Source organism: Galeopterus variegatus, unplaced genomic scaffold, assembly GCF_000696425.1.
Source record: "Galeopterus variegatus unplaced genomic scaffold, G_variegatus-3.0.2 Scaffold1437, whole genome shotgun sequence".
Lineage (NCBI taxonomy): Eukaryota > Metazoa > Chordata > Mammalia > Dermoptera > Cynocephalidae > Galeopterus > Galeopterus variegatus.
In genome coordinates this window covers 23,988-50,334 of record NW_007727548.1, presented here as the reverse complement: position 1 = coordinate 50,334, position 26,347 = coordinate 23,988, and the positions used below count along the sequence as shown (strand labels likewise).

Genomic DNA, 26,347 nt, shown 5'->3' with positions numbered 1-26,347 from the left:
AGTTGCAGGCCTTGAAATGTATTCCCAATAAATATTCGCTTTTGTATTATGCTTTTACCAAAACTTACTCAAGATGCTGCTTGTCGCCCAGGTATGACTGGGCCAGCTGGCACTGCCAGTGCCAGGGTCTGCTCACCTGGCTCAGCGGCTCCAGCAGGTGAGTTTCTTGTCCAAAGGCCCTGGGGTACGAGTCTGGGACAGTCAGAAAGGCTGGGGTGAAACCTGGAGCTCAGCACACAGCTCGGCTGCCACAGCCAGGCTGAGAGAAGATTGTTATTTCCATAGATGACCATCTAAAAGCAGTTTCTGGGCATTGCTAGGTCACCACTACTGAGAAAAGCTTAACTGGAAAAGAGAAATCGCCTCGATTCCCTCTCTCTGAGGAAGGTGACACTAATTAAACGGCGGAATTCCAGAGCGTTCACAGCAGGCACAGTGTGAGTGGAGCTGGAGGCAGAGGCGAGTGGGCTGCACACAATCCCCCCCCCACCTCTTGGCCCCTGGATGAACAATCCAGCACAAGAGGATCTTGCAACAGAGTCCTGCTCACAAAGGACTTTTACCACAAAAATGGGGAAACCTACGGAACCAGGGTTTTGAGAAGCTTGTGCCACACGCACCTTCTACAGATGTGTTTCAGTGCTGGAAAGGACAGGCACACGTAACAAAGCCATCAGAGGTGGAACCCGGAGAGTGACTTTGCTTTAATGTGTTTCTGGAGTGGCAGGCGGGGCCACAGTGGCACACACAGAGCAGACAGACATGGCTACTTTAGGAGCTTCGCCACGTTCAGGCCGGGCACGGCGATCTCCCTGAAGATGGGCACGTAGCCGGGACTCGCTTGCGTTGGGCCCTGCTCCAGCGTCTCGACGATGGTCTGCTTCATGTCCCGGTTGGTGTCCCCGCGCAAAGCCAGCAGTGCACCAATGTGGTCATCTCTGGAGGGAGGGGAGACGTCAGCCGTGCCCACTCCCCCTCAGTGTACCCCACAGACACCGAGGCCACAGAACGGGGTGTGGACAGCGGCTGACAAAAGGCACCTCCTCCCTTCCCTTTTTCAGAGGCAGACAAGCCTAAGTGTTCATCAGACTGTGGTCTCTCTCAATCCACAACTGCATAGAGCTTTTTAAACGTTATTTTATACATCTTTGTTTAGAGGACAGCCTAAAGCCTAATTAACGGGGGGGGGGCCTGGAGAGCTCAGGACCTCAGTTCGTGTTTAAACAGAGTGGCAGCAGTGAGAGAAGATGGGCCACGTGAGGCCCTTGTGGAGGTCAGGTGCCCTGGGATGGGGGCATGAAGGCTGGGCCCAGGGCTGGAACCCACACCATGGGTGGGGGGATGTCAGCGGGCCCCCTTCCCTCAGTCTGACAGTGGGACTCTGAGATCCCGTCCTCAGAGGGTGTCCTGGCCGAGTGTGGCACCTGGCTCCTTTTCTGAGTCTACCATGACACTGCCATGAGATAAAGTTTCCTAAACTTGCCCTTCTCAGGCCACGTCCCCCACCCACCGCATCAGAGATGACACCCCTATCCCACCTGCTGTCCTCACTGTCCAGCCAGAATGTGCCCACAACTTCTGCCCACTCACACCACTGTAGCTCACTGGGGTCCTGCTGGCATCGGAACAAAGCCCGCTCAGTACATCCTCCTGCAGACGCCAGATCTACTATGTGCCTCCCTCCATGCACACCCGCTGGCACCAACAGTCACACTCTGACCCCTGCTGCACACACACCTGACCTCAGGAGCCAGACCTTCTATCTTCCCCACGACATGGACTTCTAACGGGAAGACGCACAGCCATTACCTGATGTCTGGATATTTGCTGACCAGAGTCGAGACTTCCAGGTAGAGCAGAGAAGGGTCTGTCAGCTTAATAACTTCTGCGACAGCGATGATCGTGTCACAGTATCCATCCACGTCTTCTCCAAACCCCTAGAAGACAGGAGGAGTGTGAGGAGGTGCCCTCGGCTCCATCCCCCCAGGAGCCAGAGGCCCAGCTTAAGTGTGACGCTCTTGAAAGCCCCTTCTGGCGGGGGCCTTCCCCTTCCCACAGACACCTCAAGGCTCATTCCAAAAGTCGGGGGGCTGATCTCGTGTAGCTGCTCAGCATCTGACAGGCCTAGGGAGAGACCAGGGTGAAGACACCTGGTCTCGCCTGTGCCTGCCGCGCAGCCTAGTCACCGGGTGGCAGCCAGCACCTCACAAAACAAAACAGATGAGGGCAGGGTTGGAAGCTGCAAGTCTCAGAGCCAAGGTTGCCACTCCCAGGGCACCTGCCTCTGTGGTAATGCGTTTCTCAACCACAAAGTCAGCAGGATCTGGATCCTGCTGATGAAGAAGAGAGAATTAATCCGTTACCTGGTTCCTAAGGTGACTGATTCCAATCAACTGGCCTAAAAAGCCCCAGGGGGGGGAAACTGAAACACCAGCTCAGAAGAACCCTATTCCTGTGCTCCAGAGCCCGCGAGCCGCGACACTCACAGACGCCAGCTTCCGGAAGAGGAAGCGCAGCTGCTCGGCCTCCCGGACCATCTTCTCCGCACCCTCCTTGCGCTCCTCGGCGCTCCGGAACGAGATGCGCTTCTGCATGGCGGCCCGCAGGTACTCCACCACCACGCGCCGGTGCGCCTCGGCCGTCATCCTCTGTGGGGACACACGCTCAGTGCTGGCACTGCCGCTCAGGGCGGACGTGCCATTTTCTCTTAAACCTAAGTCAGCGTGTGGACAGAGTGGGGCACTTTCCTGCCCGCCTCTCATCAGTACAATGGCCAGGGTTTTAAAGTAAATACATTTAGCTAAATGAGCACATCTGTGATTTTTTATGAACTTCAGAAATTCTTAACAGTATTCACTATGTTTCATTAAAACTGAAGGGTGAGGTAGAAGTTCTGATCTCACATCTGCAGCACCAGCAATGCAAAGGCTGTGGCAACTGGCAGGGGCAGAGTGGGCACCCAGTGGCACTAACTGTGTGGCCTTTGATCCCAGATGACAAACGTGGAGGCCGAGGCCAGCCTAGCACCCACTTCCTCCTGTAAGCCTGGCTGGGGCCCAGGGCCTCTGGACGTTCCACACCCACTTCTCACTCTGCCAGTCTCCAAGCACCTCCCCACAAGGCACAATGTCAGTCCAGTGTGGGACAGTGACCACGACCCTGGGACCCTCATGGCCAGAAAGCGTCAGCATCAGGGGTCACTGCCATGCTCAGCTGACTGCCGCAGTGTCTGAAAAGTGCAGAAGTTTCGCATAAAAGAGGAACCTTGGGCCCAGCTGTCTGGGGAGGTCTCAGGAAGGAGGACCCCAACAGGGGAAAGGGAACCTGAGGCCTGACAGCATGAGAGGAAGAGCATGAAGCCAACGCAGGGCAGAGGGGCTTGTCCGCGAGGCCACAGTCCCCTCTACCACGTGTGGGCACCAGAGAGCCCCTATGCAGGTCAGCCCTCGGCTGTGCGACTGTGACTGTGACGGCCAGCTGGCTTCGTCAGGGCTGGGAGGCTACAGCAGCTCCACTGGGAGTCTGCCTGAGGTCTGCTTCCCAAGCTGGTGAGTGAGCTCCTCTGAAAGTTGCCCCGGCACAGAAGAGAGATGCACACAGACCACTGGACCTGGGGCATGGCTGTCATGCCAAAGAGGAGGCCCACAAGGGCCCCAGACAAAACAAAGCATATGACACAGGCAGCAGATTTGAGCTGTGGAAAATGCCATGCAGCACTGCCATAGTGGACAAGCTCAGCCCATGGTGACAGGTAAGCTGAGATAGGCCAGGATCTGACGGCAGCTGACTCAGAAAAGCCCGTGTTGTCCCTGGAGGAAAGCACCCTCACTTTAGAGTCCATTGTCCAAACATGAGCTCACAAGCAATGATCATAAACAAGCAAGATGAGCCACCACGATTGAGTCAACAAAGGCAACCCCAGACGTGGGGCCGGCTCCCCAGCCCAGCCTGAGGACTTCAGACAGGGGGCTTATCAGAGGCCAACCAATGATGAGTCAGAGCACAGATGCTTAAAGAAATTCCAGGTACAAACATGTGCAAGCAAAGATTCAACAATGACCAGAGAAGTATGAAAAATAAACAACTACAATTTTTAGAAATAAAAATAAAATTATTGAAATGTATATTTAATGGCTAGGAGAACTTCATTTAAGGCTAGGTTATATTATCAATATAATTCTCATGATCTTGAGGTAAATACATTTAAAAAGCCAATAAGTTCGGCATTAAAATTAAGGGCATCATTCCTCAGAAGAAACCATGAGACGGTGAGAAACTGCGTTAGTTTGCCCAGACAGCCTTAACAAAGTCCCATGGCCTGGGTGGCTTAAACAGCAGACATTTTTCATCTCACAGTTCTGGAGGCTGGAAGTCTGAGATCAAGGCGTGGCAGGGCTGGTTCCTTCTGAGGCCTCCCTCCCTGTGTGAAGACAGCATCTTCTCTGTGGGCTCACGTGGTCGTCCCTGTGTCCTAATCTCTTCTTTTGAGGACACCAGTCAGATTGGACTGGAGCCCACACTAATGACCTAATTTACCCTAATTACTTTTTAAAATACACTACCTCCAAACACAAATACTGGGGTCAGAACTTCAGCATATGCACTGTGGGGGGCACGATTCAGCCCAGAGCAGAAACACGCACAGATGGGAAGACAGCTACAACACACGTAACCCACCCAGATCTCATTTCCAGAATACCACAAAATGCTACGGACACATCAAAGTAACATAATCCGGTACAAAGATGTACAGAAGACTTTGATGGCAGCTCAGAAAAGAGGAATTCCAAACGGCCAATCAATAAAAATGTGTTTGATCTCGTCAGTCATGAGAGAAAGCCCGTTAAGACCACAGTGAGAGACTGCTCATTCCAGCAAGAACCCAGGCATTGGCACGCTGCTGGGGAACATAACGGGCTCAGCTCCTAGAAACAGTGTGTTGTCTTCCAGAGATACTGCAGACAAGCACCCCCATGCCCCACTGCTAGTGCGTGCAGCCCCACTGCTAATGTGTGACAACAGAGCACAGAACGCAATGAAAACAGACTCCAGTCAGCCTGCTCAGCCGGGCTGGGCAGGAAAGCCCGACAAAGAAAACACGCGGTGTGACTGCATTTATGCAAAGTCTGAACACAACACTAAGCTCCACCTGCAAGGGCGCGCACAGAAAACACCACAAGGCAGAAGAGCGAGGTGGCAGCTGCCGCAGAAGCCAGGGCCGGGAGAACGGCGCGGGTGCCTAGGTGTGCGTCCCATGGGATTGGCCTGCAGTACTCGGTGGATGGCGCCTCTGTTTAACGCACTTCTGAGTTAAGTGATCAAGGGAGACGAGAGGGCACACCGACAAAGGGGCAGCCAGACAGTCCACGTGAAGAGTGAGACGGGAAACTCCTGGAAAAATCTCACTAACCACACAGCTCAGGAAGAAAGAAAAAGGCCAGAGAGTCGCAAGACATTAAAAAAACTGAATCCATGTTTAAAAAACATCTCCCCAACAGGAAACAGTAGGTCCACATTTTACAGAGAAATTTTGCCAAACTTTCAAGGAACAAATAATTCCAATCTTATAAAAACTCTCCCAGATAATGGGAAAAAAGGGAACCCCCCGCCCAAACCATCCCATTAGGCTACCACAACCTTGACAGCCATGCCTGCCAAAGCAGGGAAAGACAGGAAGATTGCAGGCCATTTTCTCGCATGCACATAGGTGGAAAAAAAAATCCCGAACAAAATACTACAAAACTAAACCCAGCAAAGTACAAACTAGTAATACATCATAACAAAGCTGACTTTTATCCCATAAATGCAAGGGTACATTAACGATAGACAAATCTTTAAATATATTTCACCACTTAACCAATTAAAGGAGAAAAGACCTAGGCCTATCTCCATAGCTACAGAACAAGCATTTAATGAAACTCAACACCAAGATCATGGTTAAAAATCAAAACCCCACACACACTAATCTTAGCAAACAAGGAAAAGAAGGATGCTCCTTAACTGGCAGAAAAGTATTAACCAAAACCTTACAGCAAGCACCATTTTTTTAAAAGAAAGTTTTCTTTGCTTTATCATGTCAAATCTCAGAGAAAAAAAGAGAAGCAGGCAACACTCAGGATTCACGGTGGCCACTGATTTTGTTTGACATAAATGGTTTGTATCTGCAACATTCTCCATTATCTTCTGTAAAATAATAGGAAATAAAACATGTGTTCCACAAAGTGAGGAAGGAAAGCCACCCCTCAGCCAGGGAGCCCCTTGCTGATGTGGGATGCGGTCTTGGGAGGAAACCACATGACCCACAATCACTGATGTGCACACAGGCTCCACTGTGTCTGCCTCCTGGCAAACGGTACTTGGGGCTAACTGTGCTCCCAATTCTTACCCTGAGCTGATGTCAGAATGAACTGCCTGTCCTAAAAGGGAAGCCTCGAGGCAGGGGTGGCTAGTCCAGATGCCCTGGAGCCGTCCCCCATGTTCAAGCAGGGAGGAACTCTGGGGGTGACAGAACCAGAATCCAGCACATGTGCACAAACACACACACACATAATATACACATGTACAAACCACAAGCATGCAACACACACACATGCACACAAGATACATGTGCACACACTAAACATATGCACAAAGACTACACGTGCACATGCACACAGTATACACACATGGACACATAGCATAAATATATACACACATGAGCATAATATATACACACCACACACACATGCAATATACACAGATGCACACAATCCATATGATTTACACACAAGCATGCAATACAGATGCACACAACATACACATGCACACACACCAAACACGTGCACTTGCACACAATATACACACATGGACATATGCCATAAACAATATATACACACGAACACATATGCACACATGCTTACAATACATACACAAGCACACATGCACGTGGAATATACACATACACACAATATACATACACGCACACACCCCACAAAATATACACACATGGGGCCGGCCCGGTGGCGCACTGGATAGTGCGCCACTTGGGAAGCGCGGCGGCGCTCCCGTCCGAGGGTTCGGATCCCACATACAGACCGGTTCCCGCTCACTGGCTGAGCGAGGCGCGGGAGCAACACCGAGGGTTGCAATCCCGTTGCCGGTCCCCAGTCCGGTACGGGGACAACACTGAGGGTTGCGATCCGTTGCCGGACACGGAAAAAAGACAAAAAAAAAAAAAATACACACATGAATGCAATACACACATGCACACTACACATATAAACACACACACTAAACATACATGTGCACAAGCACACAATATACACATACAGACACATACCACAAGCAATATGTACACACATGAACACAACATACACACACATGCACACAATATACACTTGCACTAACCAACACACATACATGCAATATACATGTGTGCATGCATGCATATGAAACATGCACATAAAATATACACCACAAACACATGTAACATACACATGCACACAACATACGTGCATACAGATGCACACAATTTACACATATGCACATACAACAGACAATATATATGCACGCGTAGAATATACACACAGGCACACATACTGCACATAATAGATACATACACACATAATATACATGCACACATATACACACACGTGCACACACGCACCACTCACACACATGCATGCAATATACACACATGCAAACGCACAGAGTATACACCCTGTGCACATGCACCACTCACATCACATACATGCATGGAATACACACACACATGCACATATACCACACACAATGCACACATATCATTCACCCATCCCATGCACACATGCAGTATACATACATGTGCTCCTGCGCACACATAAACGCAACATATATCACCCACACATCACATGCACACATGCAATATACACACATGTGCACACACACAGAGCACGCACACCCTGTGCATGCACCACTCACACATCACACACACATCGCCTCCCTTTCCTTCGGGAACTCCTGCCTGGACTCCTCTAGGCTGTCCCCAGTGGCCGGGAGGGAGGACAGATGTGGCTCTCATGTAGTGACCATGGCCCTGTCTTTCCTCACGGGCCGTCATCAGGTGTGATCTCCTTTGACAGTATAGTGGTGTGTGTGGTGTGACAGTCAACTCCCACCCACAGTAGGGCAGTGAGCATGGGGACCCTCATCAGGGGTCCTGACCTCGTTGAGATGCTCCCTGCAGGGGTCAACTGGCACAAGGGAAGTGGGGGAGGTGGCGGTGTTGGAGAGGGTGCATGGGCCCCATTCATGTCCCTACTCTCACCGAGGACCCCCAATAGAACCCACAGTCGGCCTCAACACAACACACTGGACCTGGCTGCTGTCTCTCAGACCAGGGAAGAGGGCACCCCCTGAGCACAAGCACAAGTGGGGCTGTCTTTGCACCAGCTATTAACACACACTTGTCGCTCTGGAAGATTCTGGTCTAAGGTCTACTTTCACTGACCCTAACAGCTGGCACAGAGGTGGCAGCATGTGGTGGTAGGGCCCCCACCAACCTCTAGCAGAGGCCTCCTGGCAGCTGTGAACAGCCAAATTAGTTTGGTCAATTTAAAACACCTGGGTCTCCCTATAAGTATCATTTTTAATGGCAGAGTTAGAAGAAATTTCCTTCAAAATTAGGAATTAGACAAGGACACCCACGGTGCTGGCTCTCCCAGCCAGTGTCAAGAAAGAAAAAGACATAAAATGTATAGAAAGCAGAACTGCAGACAACACACAATGTCATTATTACTAGATGAACAGTCTTACTGAGAACTCCTGAAAGGATCTAGAAACAGATCACTAGGAATAATCAGAAAGTTTTACAACATGCTGTATATAAGTTCGATATATCAAACCACTTATGTTTCTATCAACCAGAAAACAAGCAGGTAGAAAGCCTAATCTTACAAAGTAACACTTTTAATAGCAATTAGAAGGAACGGCATCTGAGACCCACGCATCACTGGAGACTTGGAGAAGCCTCACGCTTCAGGGGTCCCCAGGCACTGTCCCTCAAGAGGGCGGGGCTCCAGACCCTGGGCGTGGAGTGTGGAGACCAGGACGGGCTCTGCACGCAACAGGCAGCAGGAAACTGAACACAGTCCTTCTGTCTCCTCTGGGCCAGCGCCACCTCTAAGAGCCCTGGGGCCCCCGCGGGGACGGAGAAAGGCTGCAGCCCACCCTGTGCACAGGGCAGGGATATGAGGGAACTAATGTTTCTCACCAGTCCTCACAGCCCCCCATTCCCCACTCTGCCTTCTAGGGGTCCCTGGCACTGCTGATGTCTCCCCACCCACAGGGGTCTCAGGAGGGAGTAAAGTTGATGAACGTTCTCAATCTTCACTCAGAAGCCCACCACCTCCACCTGATCTTTGGCACAGTGTAATGACTCTTGCCTCGCTTGGGTTACCAGAACAACTGGTCAACCCCCACTCAGAAGAACCAACAGGATCTGAATGCCACACATGACACAAGGTAGGCTCCAGCACGAAGGTGGACAACTGACTAGGTTCCACGTTCTTACCTTTTTATAGGGCTTTTTAATCTTGGCAAAATCGTTGAAATAGTCTTCCACGGTGACGCAGATGATGTCCACAGCGTTTGATCCTAACAGCCACTTCTTTGTCATTAATTCATTCAGATGTTGCTGAAAAGCACAAACCAATTGCAGGGATCACTGCCAGGAACAACGTCCACGAGTCGTGCGCTTTGGGGAGGGTGGTGCTTCCGGCCTGTCTTTGCTGTGACTTACTGATCTTCTAATTACGATGGCAACACATACTCATGTAAGAATTCTACTATTATATCATCTGCAAATGTGTACTTTAAATACAGGAGATTTACACCACATACAACTTCCATAATGATCTTCACAAAATGACATGTTAAGTATGTAAATGTCCATGCATGCACATAATTTCACTACTAATGGCTACATATATGTACCATATGAATACTCTAATTTATTTACCCCATTCTTTACTGATGGATAGACCTTTAAAAGTTTTTCACATTTTGCACCTCTCTGATGATCAGTAAGACTGGACATTTGTTTCATGTTCAGGACACTGATCTTTTTCTGTGAAGTGGTCATTCACATCTTTTGTCTATTCATTATATTGTCTTTTCTAAAATTTTGAGATAATGTCAAATGCAAACAATTCCTTTTTTTCCTAAACCATTTTCAAGAAAGCTAAAAGTGTCAAGCCTTTTTACCCTGGAGCACTTCCACATGTATGTCCACGCTCTGATGCACTGCAGCACAAAGACAGAAACCACAGGGTTCTCCACCGACCACCACGGAGCTCCCTTCCCAGCAAGACCCATAAGATGACTATGGCTTTATTTTTAAATATATACTGATTTCTGCCAATAGATCTAAATAGGGCTAAACCATCTCTGTACTTCTGAAATAAACCCTACTTGGTCATGGTATGTCATACCTCTGATATGACGCTAAATTCATTTTGTCAATGATTTGCATGTATGTGTTTTGCTTTTTTATTCAAAAGTGAGATGGGTCTGTGTGCTGTGGTGTGTGGGGCTGTGCTCTCAACTGGGTTCTGTGACAGGTTTCTACACACTTGATCTATTTTGTGACCCATTAAGTAGTTCGATGTCTCAGATATTCATGGGGAGTCTCTACTGTATTGTGCATGAGTATCACAGAGAGCAAGTACATAGCCCGCGGTGTGTGTCCTCAAGCGCAGCATGGAATCACTTGTGTTTCAGCCAGAACCCACCTCCAGGTCCATGAAGACCTCCTCCAGCAGGCTGCCACAACCCTCCTTCGCAATGGCGTCCAAAATCCCATCCATGTTTGGTTGGCTCAGAGACGCACCCTCCTCCACTCCATTTCTTAAATACTTCCTTTTTAAACTGACTATGGATTCTCTGCAAGGAAACATCTCAGGTTCAACAAGCAGCTGAGTATTCCTGCACCTTCTCTCTTGTTCCTCGGCCACCACTTCTGTGATGATCACTTACTTAAAGGTCTGGCAGTTGTTGATGACTGCGATCATGTACTGAACATAGCAGTGCGGGTGCTGCCGATTACGCAGGTGATCTTCTTTATACAACTGAACTTCATCTTTGTATCTATGAGATGCAAACCGACATCAAAAATATTCTTAAAGGATAACCTAGAGCTGTTTCAAATGCCATGCTGACATTACACCTAATACAGAAATTTCACATCAGTAACAATGGACCAGATGAGTCTTTAAAAATAACATAAATGTTTGGATGATCCATACTATTAATGGAAGAACAGACAAGTTGATCATTTCATATCAGGCTTTGAAATGTGGTTCAATATTCTGATTATAAAAATATTCTGAAATAGTTGACTGTGAGTAACTAGGAAAGCATTATCTTATCTCATCTCATGTGATAGTGCTAGGAACTTCATTGAATGTCAGGCAAAATGCCCTCCTGAAACTCTGCCTGAAGAAATCAAATTAAAAACAGACTCTACAAATGTCAAAAAAACAAACAACTGAAGGGTGCACACATTTTTTAAGTTACTGTGGAGATTACCAAACATACAGGGGAGCAGAAGAACAGTAAAACCAACGCGCTGGATGTGCTTGTAGGAGATGTTGAGAAAGGTTAACTGAAAATCAGCCAATAAAGGGAGAGAATTAAGCATTTATTCTGCCTTTCTGCCCAAAGTGTGGTTCAGGTAATTAAACAGCTGAAGTTGATCAGGGAACGTTCCTCTTTATAGATGATTCCACTTCATAAATGACACTGACTTCTAAAAAAATGACTAACATCTGAATGGATGGCAGATGGGATCCTGAGTGAGGGGCTGTCAGTACCTGAGCCACCAGAGCAGGACAGACGGACACCACGTCCACTGACACTGCAACATGGAGGGCCCACAGGCCAGGAAATAAACAGGGATCCCAGCGTGCCTTAGAGTCGACTTCTGGTTCGCGGGCAGATGACAGTTTGAGGACCAGGCTGAGGAACACCATCAGGATTCTGTACACTACAGGACAATGACTACCCATCTCTCCCACAAGCCAGTGGCTTAAAGAGGGGAGGGGCTGCTTGACTGCACCATAGACTCGGGAGCCCTAATAGCCACGTGTGCTGCAGACCTGCAAGTCCAACCTGATACGTAACTGCAAGATGATATGTTTGACACAACTGGGAAACCCAAATACAAACTTGGTGTCAGATTAACTTTTTATGCGACTTGATGGCACTGTAGTTGCAGTAGAGAATATAAAGCTGAAATGTCAGTGTCTGAGCTCTGCTTTAAGGTACTTCAGCCAAGAGAGGACAGGCAGGGGGGCAGGCAGCAGACTAGGTCAGGCTGGCTATGAAGGACAGATTTTGAACCTGCACGACGGGTGAACTCAGTTTCTCATGCTGCTCTTTCTACTTCTGCACAGATCTGAAAATATTCATCATAACACTTCAGAGGGAAGGTGGCATGCTGGGACAGAGCCCACTGTCGAGGGAACACTGCCCGCCCCCCACAGTGGGCAGTGACCACTGCCCCTAGCGTGGCTATCCCCCGCCCTCCATAAAGTTCAGGTGACAGAAAAGGCATCAGTCCTGGGACACCAGATGGAATGGCACCATCCATTCAAAAGGAAGATTGTAGGAATCTACTTCACCTTTTTGAGTTTCCAAATAACAAGGGGAGGTGACAGATGGGGAATCTCCAAGTTTAAGGTTTTTTTAATAACAGGCATATTAGGATCAACAAATTTTTGCTTTTAATTTTTAAAAACATAATTTCGAAGTTATCACACTGGCAAAAATACGTACCTACTTAGGAAAGAATTCATTTGCTGAAGACACAAAACTAGTACCTTTGTTTTCAAATCTTCACTTATCTGAGCAGCAACTTGAAGATTCTGTTCAAACATCTAAAAATTGGAGAACTTATGAACTCTTATATAATTGCACAAAAGTATACTTAGAGTGCAGGTTTCCCATTATATAAAACCCCCATCTGCTAATTGGTAGTTAGGATAGTCCAAATTCAGAGGGAAAAAAAGAAACCACTTAAAAAATAACAAAGTTAGTTAAAAAAATAAATAACTTTCAAATCAGGTAAAAAACCAAACAAATCATTTCCTAATTACCTACGAGTTGGTTTCTAACAAGGGAGAAATGTCTATTCTCACCCTGCATTACTGGAGTTTTCATGTGCTGACGTGAGGCATGGCAGGGCAGAGGTCAGGGTGCTGGGGGTCATGCCTGGGGTCATAGCTGGGACTCTGCATTCTGAGCTTCCAGCTTCTCCTGAAAGTAATCCACTCACCCTTAAGTATTTTGTGATAAAGATTTATTAAGAATCAGGAGGCTGGGGAGAAGGGGCCAGGCCCTGGGTAGAGCTGAGAAGGGGACAGGACACCAATCTGTGGCGGGATAATCCAGAGGGAAACCACCCGCCAGCCCTCACTTCTGCCTGGCTACAGTCCAGACACCTTTCAGCAGACAGGGTCCCAAGTGAATATTCTAACACTACTCAGTATTCCTACAGAAAAGGAGAGAAAGGAAACGGGAGGACACAAGTAGGAGGCCAGGCACTAAAAAATAAACTAACTGTAAGAACACACGTTGATCTAACACCTAGTACTGTGACTGTCATACAGGAAAGTAACTTTAAAATGATAAAGGATTCTCCCCAAAATTCACCAGATCACTCAATTACGTAACATTTTTTAAGACAAATATTGCCATTAACAACAGTAAGAAACGTTGAACAAGCAAACTCAAATTTGAAAGTCACACATAAATTACATATAATTAGGTCCTGGTTCAAACCCCAAAAGACTAGGAAAACTAAAGTGACCTTGGGCAAAACTACTTGATAAGTACAACCCTGGGTTTGTTTCTTCGGCTCCAGAGAATGAGACAGAGAAGAGAACAGGGCTTAGAGGCACCAGGCAGGGTTCCAGACATCTTTACTACACTCTATAAATGAAGATCAAGGGTATTGGGTTTGTAAAACCTGCAGTTCCTATGGGCCACCCAGGAAGTGGAGCCATGGAAAACCCCGGCAGGAGGTACCTGGAAGACGATGGCAGGCAGCGTTGTCTGGTAGTACCCGTCTTGGTCTGCTTCGGGCTCGGTCTCTTTGACCCAGTCTTTCCTATCTGTTTCTAGTGCTTTCCGCAGCCAGGCAATGATGTTTGACTAAAGGAAGTTGAGCATCATGGAGAAAAGAAGGAAGAACAGGCACTTCTGAATTACACCATGCGGTTGCTCTGCAGCGGCGTGCAGCTGCACAGACAGACACAGCGTGTCACAGTAACCCCTGCTCCCAAACACAGACGGTGCCAGAGTGGGGACCTCGTGAGCCATCTCCATGGTGGCAGTGCCCACACCAGCCTGTGGACTTTAACCAGATAAAGGAGAAGAATGCATGAATGTCTTTTGGATGGCCTTCATGCCGGAGGACAAGGCCACATTCATCCCAAGGGCAGAGTACAAGGCTGGCAGGCCTCTGGCCAGACCCAGTTCACCTGAAACCAAATACAATAGCCCCCCAACCGTTTCCCAGGGACACCACAGCACTCTGGTCAGAACGTGGTCTTGTTGCTTAGAAACACTCTCTCCTGGAAGCAAACCCTGACCAACTGATCTTACTCTGAGACCACCTGGTGGTCATTAGGCTGCAGTCAGACTCACCCCGTGGTCCCCTAACTGTCACCCTGCCATGGGGACTCAGAGCTATTAGCCTGGCAGGCATGACCCCACGTGTCTGGACACCCCGGCAGATGAGGGTCCTGGGTCTGTGGAATGGACACCCCAGACAAGCTCCAGATCCAGGGCCGAGGGCAGCCATTCAAGACCTAGAAACAGAGCCAGGGCAGCCAAGCAACGTGCCCCTAGGAAGTAAGTGTCAAAGCCCAGTTTATGCAGACCACCAATGCTGTGGTCCCAGCTCTGCAGGCAACCTCTACTCACAGTGAGTGTTGACATGTATGTGTCAAGCAGCTCAGAGACCACGTGTGGAGAAAGCAAAGGCTCCAGGGTACTGACGTCCACTTCTGGTGCCAGCTCCACGTTCCCCATCATCTCCATGCTGCAGAGAGACCAGGAGCAGGTGACAAGTCATAGGGATGCAGGACATGTTTCCTCAAGCATGTCTAAGGACTGTCCCACTATCACACAACTCAGGAAAAGGCAGAGGGGCTTTGTGGGGGATGCCAGGTGAGGCAGCCAGGGACTTAGGGTCCCCTGTGATGCCCCCTTGCAGGCTAAGCAGCCTTGTCAGTCACTGCAGCCTGGCTCCGCCCACTGAACCGGCTTCACTGGAGCTGGGGCTCTGATGCAGGAGGAGCCCAGGAGGACGACATCTGTCTTCTGTTCACTGCACCTCCTGAGCCAAGACCAGGGACTGGTACACAGGAGGGGCTGGATGAACAACTTTCGTTAAATAAGAAGGTGGCGAGAAAGCATGCAACTGGAAACACAGCCACTGAAGTCACCGCCGGTGACCTCCGCACGAGGATAGGACCAGAGCACAGCGCGCACAGCATAATATGGAGTATACTAACATTTATAAAGCAAATGTATTTCACAGGGCCTAGTTTCCAAAGCCCTGTAGTTTCAGATATAACCTAACTTTTCGAATTACGTATAGAAATGTTAAGCTTTCAAAAGACAGGAAACTTTCCCCAGGCTAAAGTCTCTGTCGTAGATAAAGAATTGTAACACAGCAAAATTGCTGGCTCAAGGACAGATGTCCCTGGAGCAGGTTTACCTACTGATTGATACATTAAGAAAGTTGCTTTATTGTTATGTAAGCATACCAAAGAAACTGCTGTAGGAAAAGACAGTATTTACTAAGAACAAGCTTTTGTTGGTGGATCAACTTAACCTTTTGCAAATTACATTATGGAATGTCACTGTGTTATTTCCCTGATGTTACCAGCCTCTATTGTTAAACTGTACTTAGCCATAACTCCACCTATGTTCCTTTTCTGTAACTTTCTGGCCTTGAGAATAAATACTGAGACAGAAGCCCAGTCCGTTGTTAACTTTCTGAGGACGAATGCCTCTCTCTTGAGGGTTCCTGGAAATTAACCCCTTCGGGGTTTCTCACTGCTCAGAAGAAATGGGCTTTGAGTAATCCTTTGCATCTCCATCACCCAGGGGAAGAGAGGTGACAAAGAGAGTGCAACAGCATAACCCAAAGAAAACACGCCGGCGAGCCCAAGCTCAACCTGCCCATTCCACCGTGCAGAAGTCAGGGCACATGTTAAGTTTCAGAAAAGAAGTTTTCATTGGAAGCAGCTAACATTTGTGTATGTGGCTTAGTTCTGAAAAGTCTAAGGTTTGAATGTTCAGAAAACTCATGTCTCATGCTACATCCCTAATATGTATTTAGAATAACACTGAATAATATTAATAGCTTATCCACTCTCTTTAAGAAATTCAAGGGCTTCCTGAGTGAAAAAGTGCTTCATAAATTTCTGCAAGTATCAAAAAAGTACTTATTCAACCTAGATTAATTTTGCCCCAAGGACCTCAATTCAGCGTGTAAACACTGCCAGTGTGAAAGCAGCTCAGCTTCCCTGAGAAAGTCCGGTAAGAAGAAGCACAGGGGACTGACAGCAAGCTATCAGAGAACGCCCAGGGACAGGAAAATGCTCACACTGTGGTGTGCAAGAAACATGACCAAGGCATGAAGCTGCAGCTTACACCCATGCCTGCTCCGCAGCCTGGGAGCAAGAGCTCAGGAGAGGGCCCGGGGCTGGACTGGAATCCTGCTTCTCACTCGCTTGCCATGTGAACGTGGGCACATCACTTACTCCCCCTGTGCCTCAGTTTCCTCATGCCTCAGGGGGCTGTTAACATATTAAGGCACAAGGTCAAGGCCTGCAGTGGAGGCTCCAGAAGAGGACGATCACAGTGCCCAGCTCATAAGCCGCATGAGAAGCAGGGGAGGGGACACAGGAGGCACGGAGGCGGGGGCCATGCACAGGGAAGGAAGCTGTTAGGGCCAGCCACAGCAATCATCCTCGATGGGTGACACTTTTTTCTCTTTATATCTTTCTGTACTGAAGTGTAGAAATTCTCTACCATTAAACAGTTACCAGTAAACAAAAAAAAAACCCCAAAATACGAACAAAAAATAACAAACATCACTGCTAAAAAAGAGATTAATTTCTCCACAGCAGTGACAAGATAGGGGGGAAAAAATTCCAACACATCACTTAGAATCGTTTTCTGTCCATGAAACCACGCAAAATTAAAATAAACTATCATTTCAGCTACCAACTCTTAGGCATTTCAGAATAACTGCCTTGTTTTTCAAATGCTACCTCAAGCTAATCTGTGCAGAAGTGGCTCAGGTTCCTCACATGAAGTGAAAAATCCCCACACTAAAACGCAAAAGGGTCACTGACTTTCCTGAAACTGCATATACTTGCAACTGTTTAATTTTGAAAGATTAACTGCTACCATGTCCTGGTTATGAGAAACCAAACACACTGTCACTAGAAGCTGGGAGGACAATGTTGGTGGTCTCCTTACCAGATGGATGACTCTATACAGGTCATGGCATGTCCTGGGACACGTCCTCACCTGTAAAATGGGGTAGCACACACCTGCCTCGTGGTCCACTAAGGAAGTCAGCCAGCCCACAGTAGCACAGAAAACAAGCCCCACGCTGAACCTCTCACTGCAATGTTAACCACGATGGGACATCAAAGGTGGAGAAACCACCAGAGGTGGGGCCCCTGGCCTCACAAACATGTCCCCAACAAGTGGACCAGGAGACCTTCATAAGCCTGAAAACAATGCCCATGCACACAAGCACCTGCCCACAGCAAGACCATTGGGCCACTGCTGGCACGTATTTTATGTAGAAACACAGATTCCCATGTAAAAGAAACATAAGGCACAAAGCTGGCTCTACCTGGCCTCACAAACATGTCCCCAACAGGTGGACCAGGAGACCTTCATAAGCCTGAAAACAATGCCCATGCACACAAGCACCTGCCCACAGCAAGACCATTGGGCCACTGCTGGCACATATTTTATGTAGAAACACAGATTCCCATGTAAAAGAAACATAAGGCACAAAGCTGGCTCTACCTTGTGTAGGTGTTCAGGACCCACGTAAGGAGGCTCACAATCTCATTGGCTTCCAAGTCTTCCGATGCGAGCTCCTGCATCCGCGTGCTCAAGGCTTGGTGGTACATGTTCAGGAGGTTTTTGAAGATCTCATAATGGGGAGGAAAACACTGCACCATCAGGTTTTTGGCAATGATGAGATCATCTAGGACGTACTTCCTTATAATTTCTAGGTGGCGGACGAGCCACATCTTGTCAGACTCCCTGGTGTCTGCCTGTGTGCCCTCGATTCTAGTGGTCACGGTCCTCTCCAAGATGGCAAACATTTTCTCTTTCCAACTTTTGGGCCTCCCAGGAGGAACAAAGCCAGTTTGCTTTTTTCGGTCAAGAATACGCCTGTCAATTTTTTCTTCCCTTTCTATTATCCTGACAACTGAGACCAGCAAGGTGGGGTCACGGCGGACGGTGACCAGTGACCTCTGCAGCACCATCCACAGCTGCTTGGCCAGCTCGTCAGAGAGCCCCTGTGTGCTGCCAAAGTAGCCGTGGATGAGGGTCATGTCACGTGTGTTCCCACTGTCCATGCGGTACTGCTCATACATCAGCCCGTCCCGGGAGCACTCCAGATCCATCAGCTTCCGGTGGGCTTGCAGGAGCGCCCCTTGTTCAATTAGGTCCTGGGTCTCCCTCACAATCTCGGGCACTAGGGAAAAAGAGTACTTATCAACCTAGATTAATTGTGGCACCATTTAAAAAAAACCATAAAAGACTGTGTGCAGGATTCTAGGAAGATAGCAGAGCTGGAACACCAGGAATCCATCTCCCCACCTAGATAGCAACTGCACTAGCAGAATCTGCCTGGTGTAACTATTTTGGAACTCTGGAGTCTACTGAAGACTTGCAACTTCTAGGGGAAGGTGTGGATGGTAAACTGCAGCTAATTTTGGTCAATTTTAACTCATAGCATAACAGCAGCTACCCATCCCACACCCCTAGCCCCTTGGCAGGCAGCTGTGTTCCTGCCAAAGCAAACAGAAAACTGTCCTTGAAAAAGACCTGATGACAGATCTACTAGATAAAGACTTTAAAACAACTGTTTAAAGATACTCAAAGAACTAAAAGAAGATATGGACAAGTTAAAGAAATTGATGGATGTATGAACAAAATGAAAATATCAATAAAGAGATAGAAAACATAAAAAGAAACCAAAAAGAAAATCTGGAGCTGACAAGTACAATAACTGAAATGAAAAAAATCACTAGAGGAATTCAAAGGCAGATTTGAGCAGGCCTAAGAAAGAATTGGCGAATGTGATGATAGGACAATGGGAATTATCAAACATGAGGAACAGAAAGAAAAAAAAAAAAAACTGAAAGTGAACAAAACCCAAGGGATCTTGCGGACACCATCTAGCAGACCAACATACACAAAGTGGGAGTTCCAGAAAGAGAAGAGAAATGGACAAAGAGGTTGATTAGCTGAAGAAATAATGGCTAAAAAGTTTCCAACTTTGTTGAAAGACACGGATGAAGTTCAATGACCTCCAAGCAGGAAAAACTCAAAAAGACACAAACCAAGACCCAATATAATTGAACTGCTGAAAGACAAAGACCAAGAGAGACTTTTGAAAACAGCAAGAGAGAAATGACTTGTTGCATACAAGGATCCTCATTAAGATTATTACCAGATTTCTCATAAGAAACTTTGGCAGGCAGAAGACAGATGTATTCAAATTGCTAAAAGAAAAACACTGCCAACCAAGAATCTTATATTCAGCAAAACTGTCACTCAAAAGTAAGAGACATATTAAGACATTCCTAGATAAACAAAAGCTGAAGGAGTTTGTTACCGCTAGACCTACCCTACAAGAAATGCTCAAGGGAGTCTTGCAGCGTGAAATAAAAGGAAGCTAGACAATAACTCAAAGCTATATGAAGAAATAAAGATCTCAGTACAGGTAAATACACTGGCAATTATAAAATCTAAGATTACTGTAACTTTGGTTTTTAACTCAACTTTTTGTTCTCTACATGATTTAAGAGACTAATACATTAAACAAAAGTCTAAAAGCCAGTACTACAACTGGATTCTAACTCCACATTTTGTCTTCTATATAATTTAAGAAACTAATGCATTAAAGAAACAATTATTAGTCTATATTTTTGAACACACAATGTACAAAGATGTAAGTTGTGACATCAACAACTGAAAGGGGGTCGGGACAGAGTTGTATAGGGATAGTGCTTTTGTGTGTTATAAATTCAAAATGGAGTGATATAATGTTAGGATGTTAAATTAAATCTCAATGGCAACCACAAAGAAAATAGCTATAGAATGTACACAAAAGAAATAAGGAAGGAATTAAAATACTTCACTAAAAATAAAATTGTTAGTAAGTACAAAAATATTTATAAATGTTATATCTTGTTGCTAGATTGAACCTTCTACCTAACATCATATACAAAAACTAACTTAAAATGCATCAAAAAACCTAAATAAAAGAGTTAAAAGTATAAAACACATAGAAGAAAACATAGGGCAAAAGCTTCATGACACTGGATTTGCCAATGATTTCTTGGATAGGACAGCAAAGACACAGGCAACAAAAGAAAAAACAGATAAATTGGAGTTCATGAAAATTAAAAACTTGTGTGCATCAAAAGACACTATCCAAAGAGTAAAAGCACAACCCACAGAGTGGGAAAAATATTTGCAAATCATACATCTGATAAAGGAGTAATATCCAGGATATATAGAGAATACCTAAAGTCAAAAACAAAATAACAACCTGATTAAAAAATGGGCAAAGGACTTGGATATTTCTCTAAAGAAGATAAACAGATGGCCAATAAGCACATGATAAGATGCTCAACATCAGCAATCATTACAGAAATGTGAGTCAAAGTTACAAGATACCATCTCACACCTAGTAGGATGGCTACTATCTAAAAAACAGAAAATCACAAGTGTTGGCAAGGATGTGGACAACGTGGAACCCCTGTGCACTACTGGTGGGAATGTAAAATGGTGCCCCCACTGTGAAAAACAGTGTGGCAGTTCCTCAAAAAACTAAAAATAGAATGAACACATAATCCAGCAATTCCACTTCTGGGTACACACCCAAAAGAACCGAAAGCATGATATCTACACACCCATGTTCACAGAAGCATTATTCATAATAGCAAAAATCTAGAAGCAACCCATGTGTCTGTCCAGTGACATATGAATGGATATGTAAAATGTGGTATAGACCTAAGATGGAATGTTATTTAGCCTTAGAAAGGAAGGAAATTCTGACACATGCTGCAACATACATGAACCTTGAAGACATTTCGCTACAAGCCAGATGCAGAGACAATACTCTATAATTCCATTTGTATGAGGTCCCGGAGTAGTCAAATTCAGAGACAGAAACATGAGTGCACTTGAAAAAGTTCATGGAAAAATAAAATGGAAAGATAATACAAATCTTTCTATGAACAAGTACACTTGTGGAATGGTAGTTGTCAGGGGACAGGGGAGGGCGGGGGTAAATGCTGAGTTATTGTTTAATGGGTATAGATTTTCATTTTTTCAAGATGGGAAGAGTTCTGAAGTTGGATGGTGGCAATGGTTGCACCACAACATGAATATACTTAATACCACTGACCATACACTTAAAAATTGTTAAGATGGAAAATTCTGTCACGTGCATTTTATCATACTAAAAAAATGGGGGGACGGAGCTGTTTGCTCAGCATTATTGAATTACAGGCAACAAGAAAAGTCTGGATGGAACCAAACAACCACATCGTCCTGATGAAAATTTACCCCTAACAAAAAATACACATACAATGTAGGCTCAGTTGTACATAGAGGGAAGAAAATTATTTTCAACTGCTGTGGATGAACTCATTCCAGTAATGTAACTTTTTTGGTCCTTAGGCATTAGTTTTATAAGACTGGAATGAAATGTATCCAGTCAACAGGAAATTGTAAGAGAAGGGAAATTAACTAGAAGGTGCTGGCTGAAAGTTGAGAAGGAGATTCAGGCCTGGGGACTTTGTCCAGTTCCAGGCAGTCAACACCTACCTGCTTCCTGAGCACCGCTACGGACTCAGCAGTGCTGTGCCACTTGTGGGGGATGCAGGAAGCGACATGGACTGTGGCCCCCCACGTAGCCCTACATATCCTACCCACAGAAGACAGGCATGTACGGAGCAGTGGCACAGGTACTCCACATGCTGTGCCCACAGGCAAAAGAGGTGTCTAGAGGAGTAAGGGCTGGACAGGACACAGGTTACCCAGGTGTGTCATGGGCAGGAGCAAGGCCCCCATGCCACGGGCGATGGGAAGAACTGCACCACACCACTGACCTCAGGAGCAGAGCATCAACGTTTGGCCTTCGTGTTGCAGATGGCAGCTCTGATACTTCAGAGTCCAAGAGTGGAGGGCATGGGATTGCTACAGATGTGAGATGTGTGTGATAAGGACATCAGTGCAGAGGGGAGGGACAGAAAGGACTGGTCAAGAGACCAGAGACAAGGATAAAAAAGGAAAGAGGTCAGACCATGCCAAGGCTTCTTCTTGGGGAGCCTGAAGGATGCTGGTGACCCTCACAGAGAGAAGGGACCGAGGGGAGGGATGGGATCTGGAGGCGGAAGACCAGGCGCTCCTGTCACAGTGAGTATAAGAAGGCGGTGTGAACAGCAACTCTGGGAGCTGCTGCCCAAGCACAGACTGTCCAGCACTCTGCAGCCACTACCCGCGGTATTCGGGAAAAGACTCGGAAAGGGTTGCTCCCTCAACCTCCTGCCCCTCCACTCTTGTCCCCTGCCACACCTCCACCGCATCTGCTCCAATCACAACTGACACTGACACTGCTGAGTACCACCATGCCCGCGGACACACTCATCCCTCCCCCACCCCCACACCCTGCAGCTCCTTCACTAGGCTGGACTTGGCAGAGTCCCAGCCATGAACTAACAGCCACACTGCAGCCGAGGGCACGGGGCTCGCCAGGGGCTCCTTCCACACAGAGCCCGCATGGCTTATCCACTCCCTTGCCTCCCCCCTGACACGAAACAGCAAACATTCCACCAGCCTCACCTGTCAACTGATCATTTTATCCTTATTCAAAAAAAGCAGCTCACTGAGCAGGCAGCGACCAAACTTGCTGTCCACTCTAAGACAGGACAGTGGAGCACAGTATGGACTATGGGGACGTGTGCCAGGAGGCACCGTCGCGGTTACCTGAGAAGATGTTCTTGAGGTTCTCCACGGCGGCGGCCAGCTGGCTGTGCTGCACCACTGCGTCCTTCACGTCCTTGAGGCTCTCGATGGTGTTGATGCTCTGACGCCAGTCTTTGCTGACGTCGGCCAGCGACTGCTGGATGTCTTTGACATCATTCAGCGCATTGTGGAGCTGGCTCAGGCCCGTGCGCACCCCATCCAACTGCGACTGGATTGCGGCCTGAAGGGAGACATCGTGTGGATTAGCAGAGCCAGTGACAGCCACACGCTGCTTCCTGATGAGCAAATCTTCCCAGGAGGATCAGGTTCAGAAAAGAGCCATTTGAGTAGCAGGAAATAGTCAATACCCAGAAAAAGAGAATAAGATGAACAAGGATTTAACTGATTGACAAGAGAACTCTTTTTTCATTGCTGCCTCGGAAGAGACTAGTGATGCATCTTAAAGCTCTGACGCAAAAACTTCACAATGTTCCTCATCCAGCCTGGTGGGCTGGTGATATGGACATCACCACAGGTGTGCCTCAGGCCTGCAGCCACCTTGAGTGGTATCCTTAGAAGGATGCCACCACGTTCTTCCTGGGCGAGTTTCTCAACAGGTCTTATCTAAGTAGAGAAAATGTCAGAACTTCTTCATCAGCTCAGGAGGTGGGGGGGCTCCTCTGTTCAGCCAGAACCAGACCCGGCTCAGGACGGCTGACTCCAGTGCACTGAACTGGCACATATGAGATTCAGGTTCACTCCTAGGGCCATCCAGTGAGATGTGCAGCCAGAGGGAATGTAGGAATAGCAGTAGGTGGATGGGAAAGAGACGATAAGACCAGGCAACACAACTGATGGCAGGAACAACTTTCACCCAGGAGACTAAATTGTGTTTAGAAATATTTAACTATGATTGCAACAGAACACTCAAGGTTTCTAAGTCACTACTGATAATCTCTAATTAATCCACAAGTTCTGGAATGCATGGGAGACTAAATTGTGTTTAGAAATATTTAACTATGATTGCAACAGACCACTCAAGGTTTCTAAGTCACTACTGATAATCTCTAATTAATCCACAAGTTCTGGAATGCATAAAAGTTCAGGCTAAAGATGTACTAGGTCGGGCCAGCCCGTGGCTCACTCGGGAGAGTGCGGTGCTGATAACACCAAGGCCCCGGGTTCGGATCCCACATAGGGATGGCTGGTTCGCTCACTGGCTGAGCGTAGTGCTGACAACACCAAGTCAAGGGTTAAGATCCCCTTACCGGTCATCTTTTTTAAAAAAAAAAAAAAAAAGATGTACTAGGTCGAAACTATTTTTTACATTAATATGAAACTGTGGTCTCAAATTAGTCCAACGGAGTCTTCGGATGCTTCACTGATAAAACTGAGTACTCCTTGTCTGTTTCACCTACCTGGGCAGCTATACCTGGGTGCTAAAACTGTTTTGAAAGATTAATTCATTGCCCTGGCAGTGTGAGAATAAATTTTGCTCAAAGGCCTTCTCTTAAATCCCCAAAACCATTCTATTACATGTCAGCTATAGCAGGTCATGGTTTTAACATTTTATAATGCTACTGAATATGCATGTTTGTGGAGTATGCATAAAGCAAATGTACTTCACAGGGCCTGGTTTTCCAAAGCCTTGCAGTTTCAAACATTGACCTTGCAAGAACAGGAAATTTTCCCCAGGCTATAAGTAAGACAAAAAATTGTAAACACAGCAAGGTTGCTGGCTCAAAGACAGACAGGTTACTGATTGATATGTAAAGTTACTGGGAAGTTGCTGTAAGAAGAGAATGTTTTCTTTTTTTTTTTTTCCTTTTTGTCTTTTTTCATGTCCGGCAACGGATCGCAACCCTCAGTGTCGTGCCCGCACCGGACCAGGACCGGCAACGGGATCGCAACCCTCTGCGTCGCTCCCACACCTCGCCCAGCCAGTGAGCGGGAACCAGTCTGCATGTGGGATCCGAACCCTCGGCGGGAACGCCGCCACACTCCCAAGCGGCGCACTGTAGCAGTGCGCCACCGGGCCGGCCCCAGAAGAGAATGTTTTCTAAGATCAAGCTTTTGTTGGTGGATCAACTTAACTTCTCGAAAATTGCGTTATGGAATGCCTATTGTTAAACTTGTTAAAATATACTTAGCAAAAACCCCATCTATATTCTCTTCCTGAAACTTCCTGGTCTGGAGAATAAATGCAGGAAGAGAACCCCAATTCATGGTTAATTTCCCAAATGGAAGGAATGCCTCGCTCTTGAGGGTTCTGGGAGATTAACCCCTTTTTGGGGCTTCTCACTGCTCAGAAGAGATGGGCTTTGAGTAATCTAACCCTAACCCTAACCCTTTGGTGGCTCCGTCACCCAGGGTAAAGGGGTAACTAATCCATGGGAGGCAAAGCAACACACATTTTAATAAAACCTCACGTCTTCATAGCAGTAAGTTGAAAGCCAATCCGAATCATAAAATACATTTAAAAAGAATGATTTTCTTCCCTGGCATACTCTCACATACTCTTCATAAATGTGTCCTCCTCCTTCCTACAACCGGGCCACCACAATGCCTAGCACATGGTCGGCCCACAACGGGCACTGAAATGACCAAAACAAAATGCTCTCTAGTGGTGCTTGGTACAGAGCTTTGAATAAATAAGCGTATTTGTTATTCTTCTAATATTGTTTAAAACATGAAATGGACACTTCCAGTGTGCTTAAAAAGGTCTTCCTTTGCAGATTTCAATATTCCCACAGTCTTTTTTGTAAATCTACTGTTCTGACTCTTCCCATACCATCACTAAGTCTAATTCAGCAAAATCATCATGACGATGTCAAACGGTACCTGAAACTCAGGATAAACGGCTCTATCTTGCCTGGGAGGGAAGCAGGTGACCACGATGGCTCTGGTCTCATACCTTCAATCTGGCCTCCACGGAGGCTTTTTTCCGAGCCTCTCTTCTGCGGTACTGCTCCACTTTATCCAGCTGGTCTGGGCGCTGAAGCATGCCAGCAACCCTCTGGACCGCTGTTGCAACAGCCTCCCGGTCCGTCTCCTTCATGGTCACAAGGCAGACAGG

General features: G+C 46.9%; 1 protein-coding gene across 1 annotated transcript; it reads right to left on the bottom strand.

Moving 5' to 3' along the window:
- Positions 1-673: 673 nt before the first annotated feature.
- EXOC3 (exocyst complex component 3) lies at positions 674-26,347 on the bottom strand. Its single transcript, XM_008576978.1, has 12 exons — positions 26,186-26,347; positions 23,293-23,512; positions 18,082-18,763; positions 14,944-15,061; positions 14,044-14,169; positions 12,793-12,893; positions 10,993-11,103; positions 10,749-10,899; positions 9,530-9,652; positions 2,487-2,648; positions 1,810-1,937; positions 674-938 (listed from the first exon to the last, which is right to left on the bottom strand). The coding sequence occupies exons 1-12, from the start codon at positions 26,327-26,329 to the stop codon at positions 767-769; spliced, it is 2,238 nt and encodes a 745-aa protein (XP_008575200.1). The 5' UTR covers positions 26,330-26,347; the 3' UTR covers positions 674-766.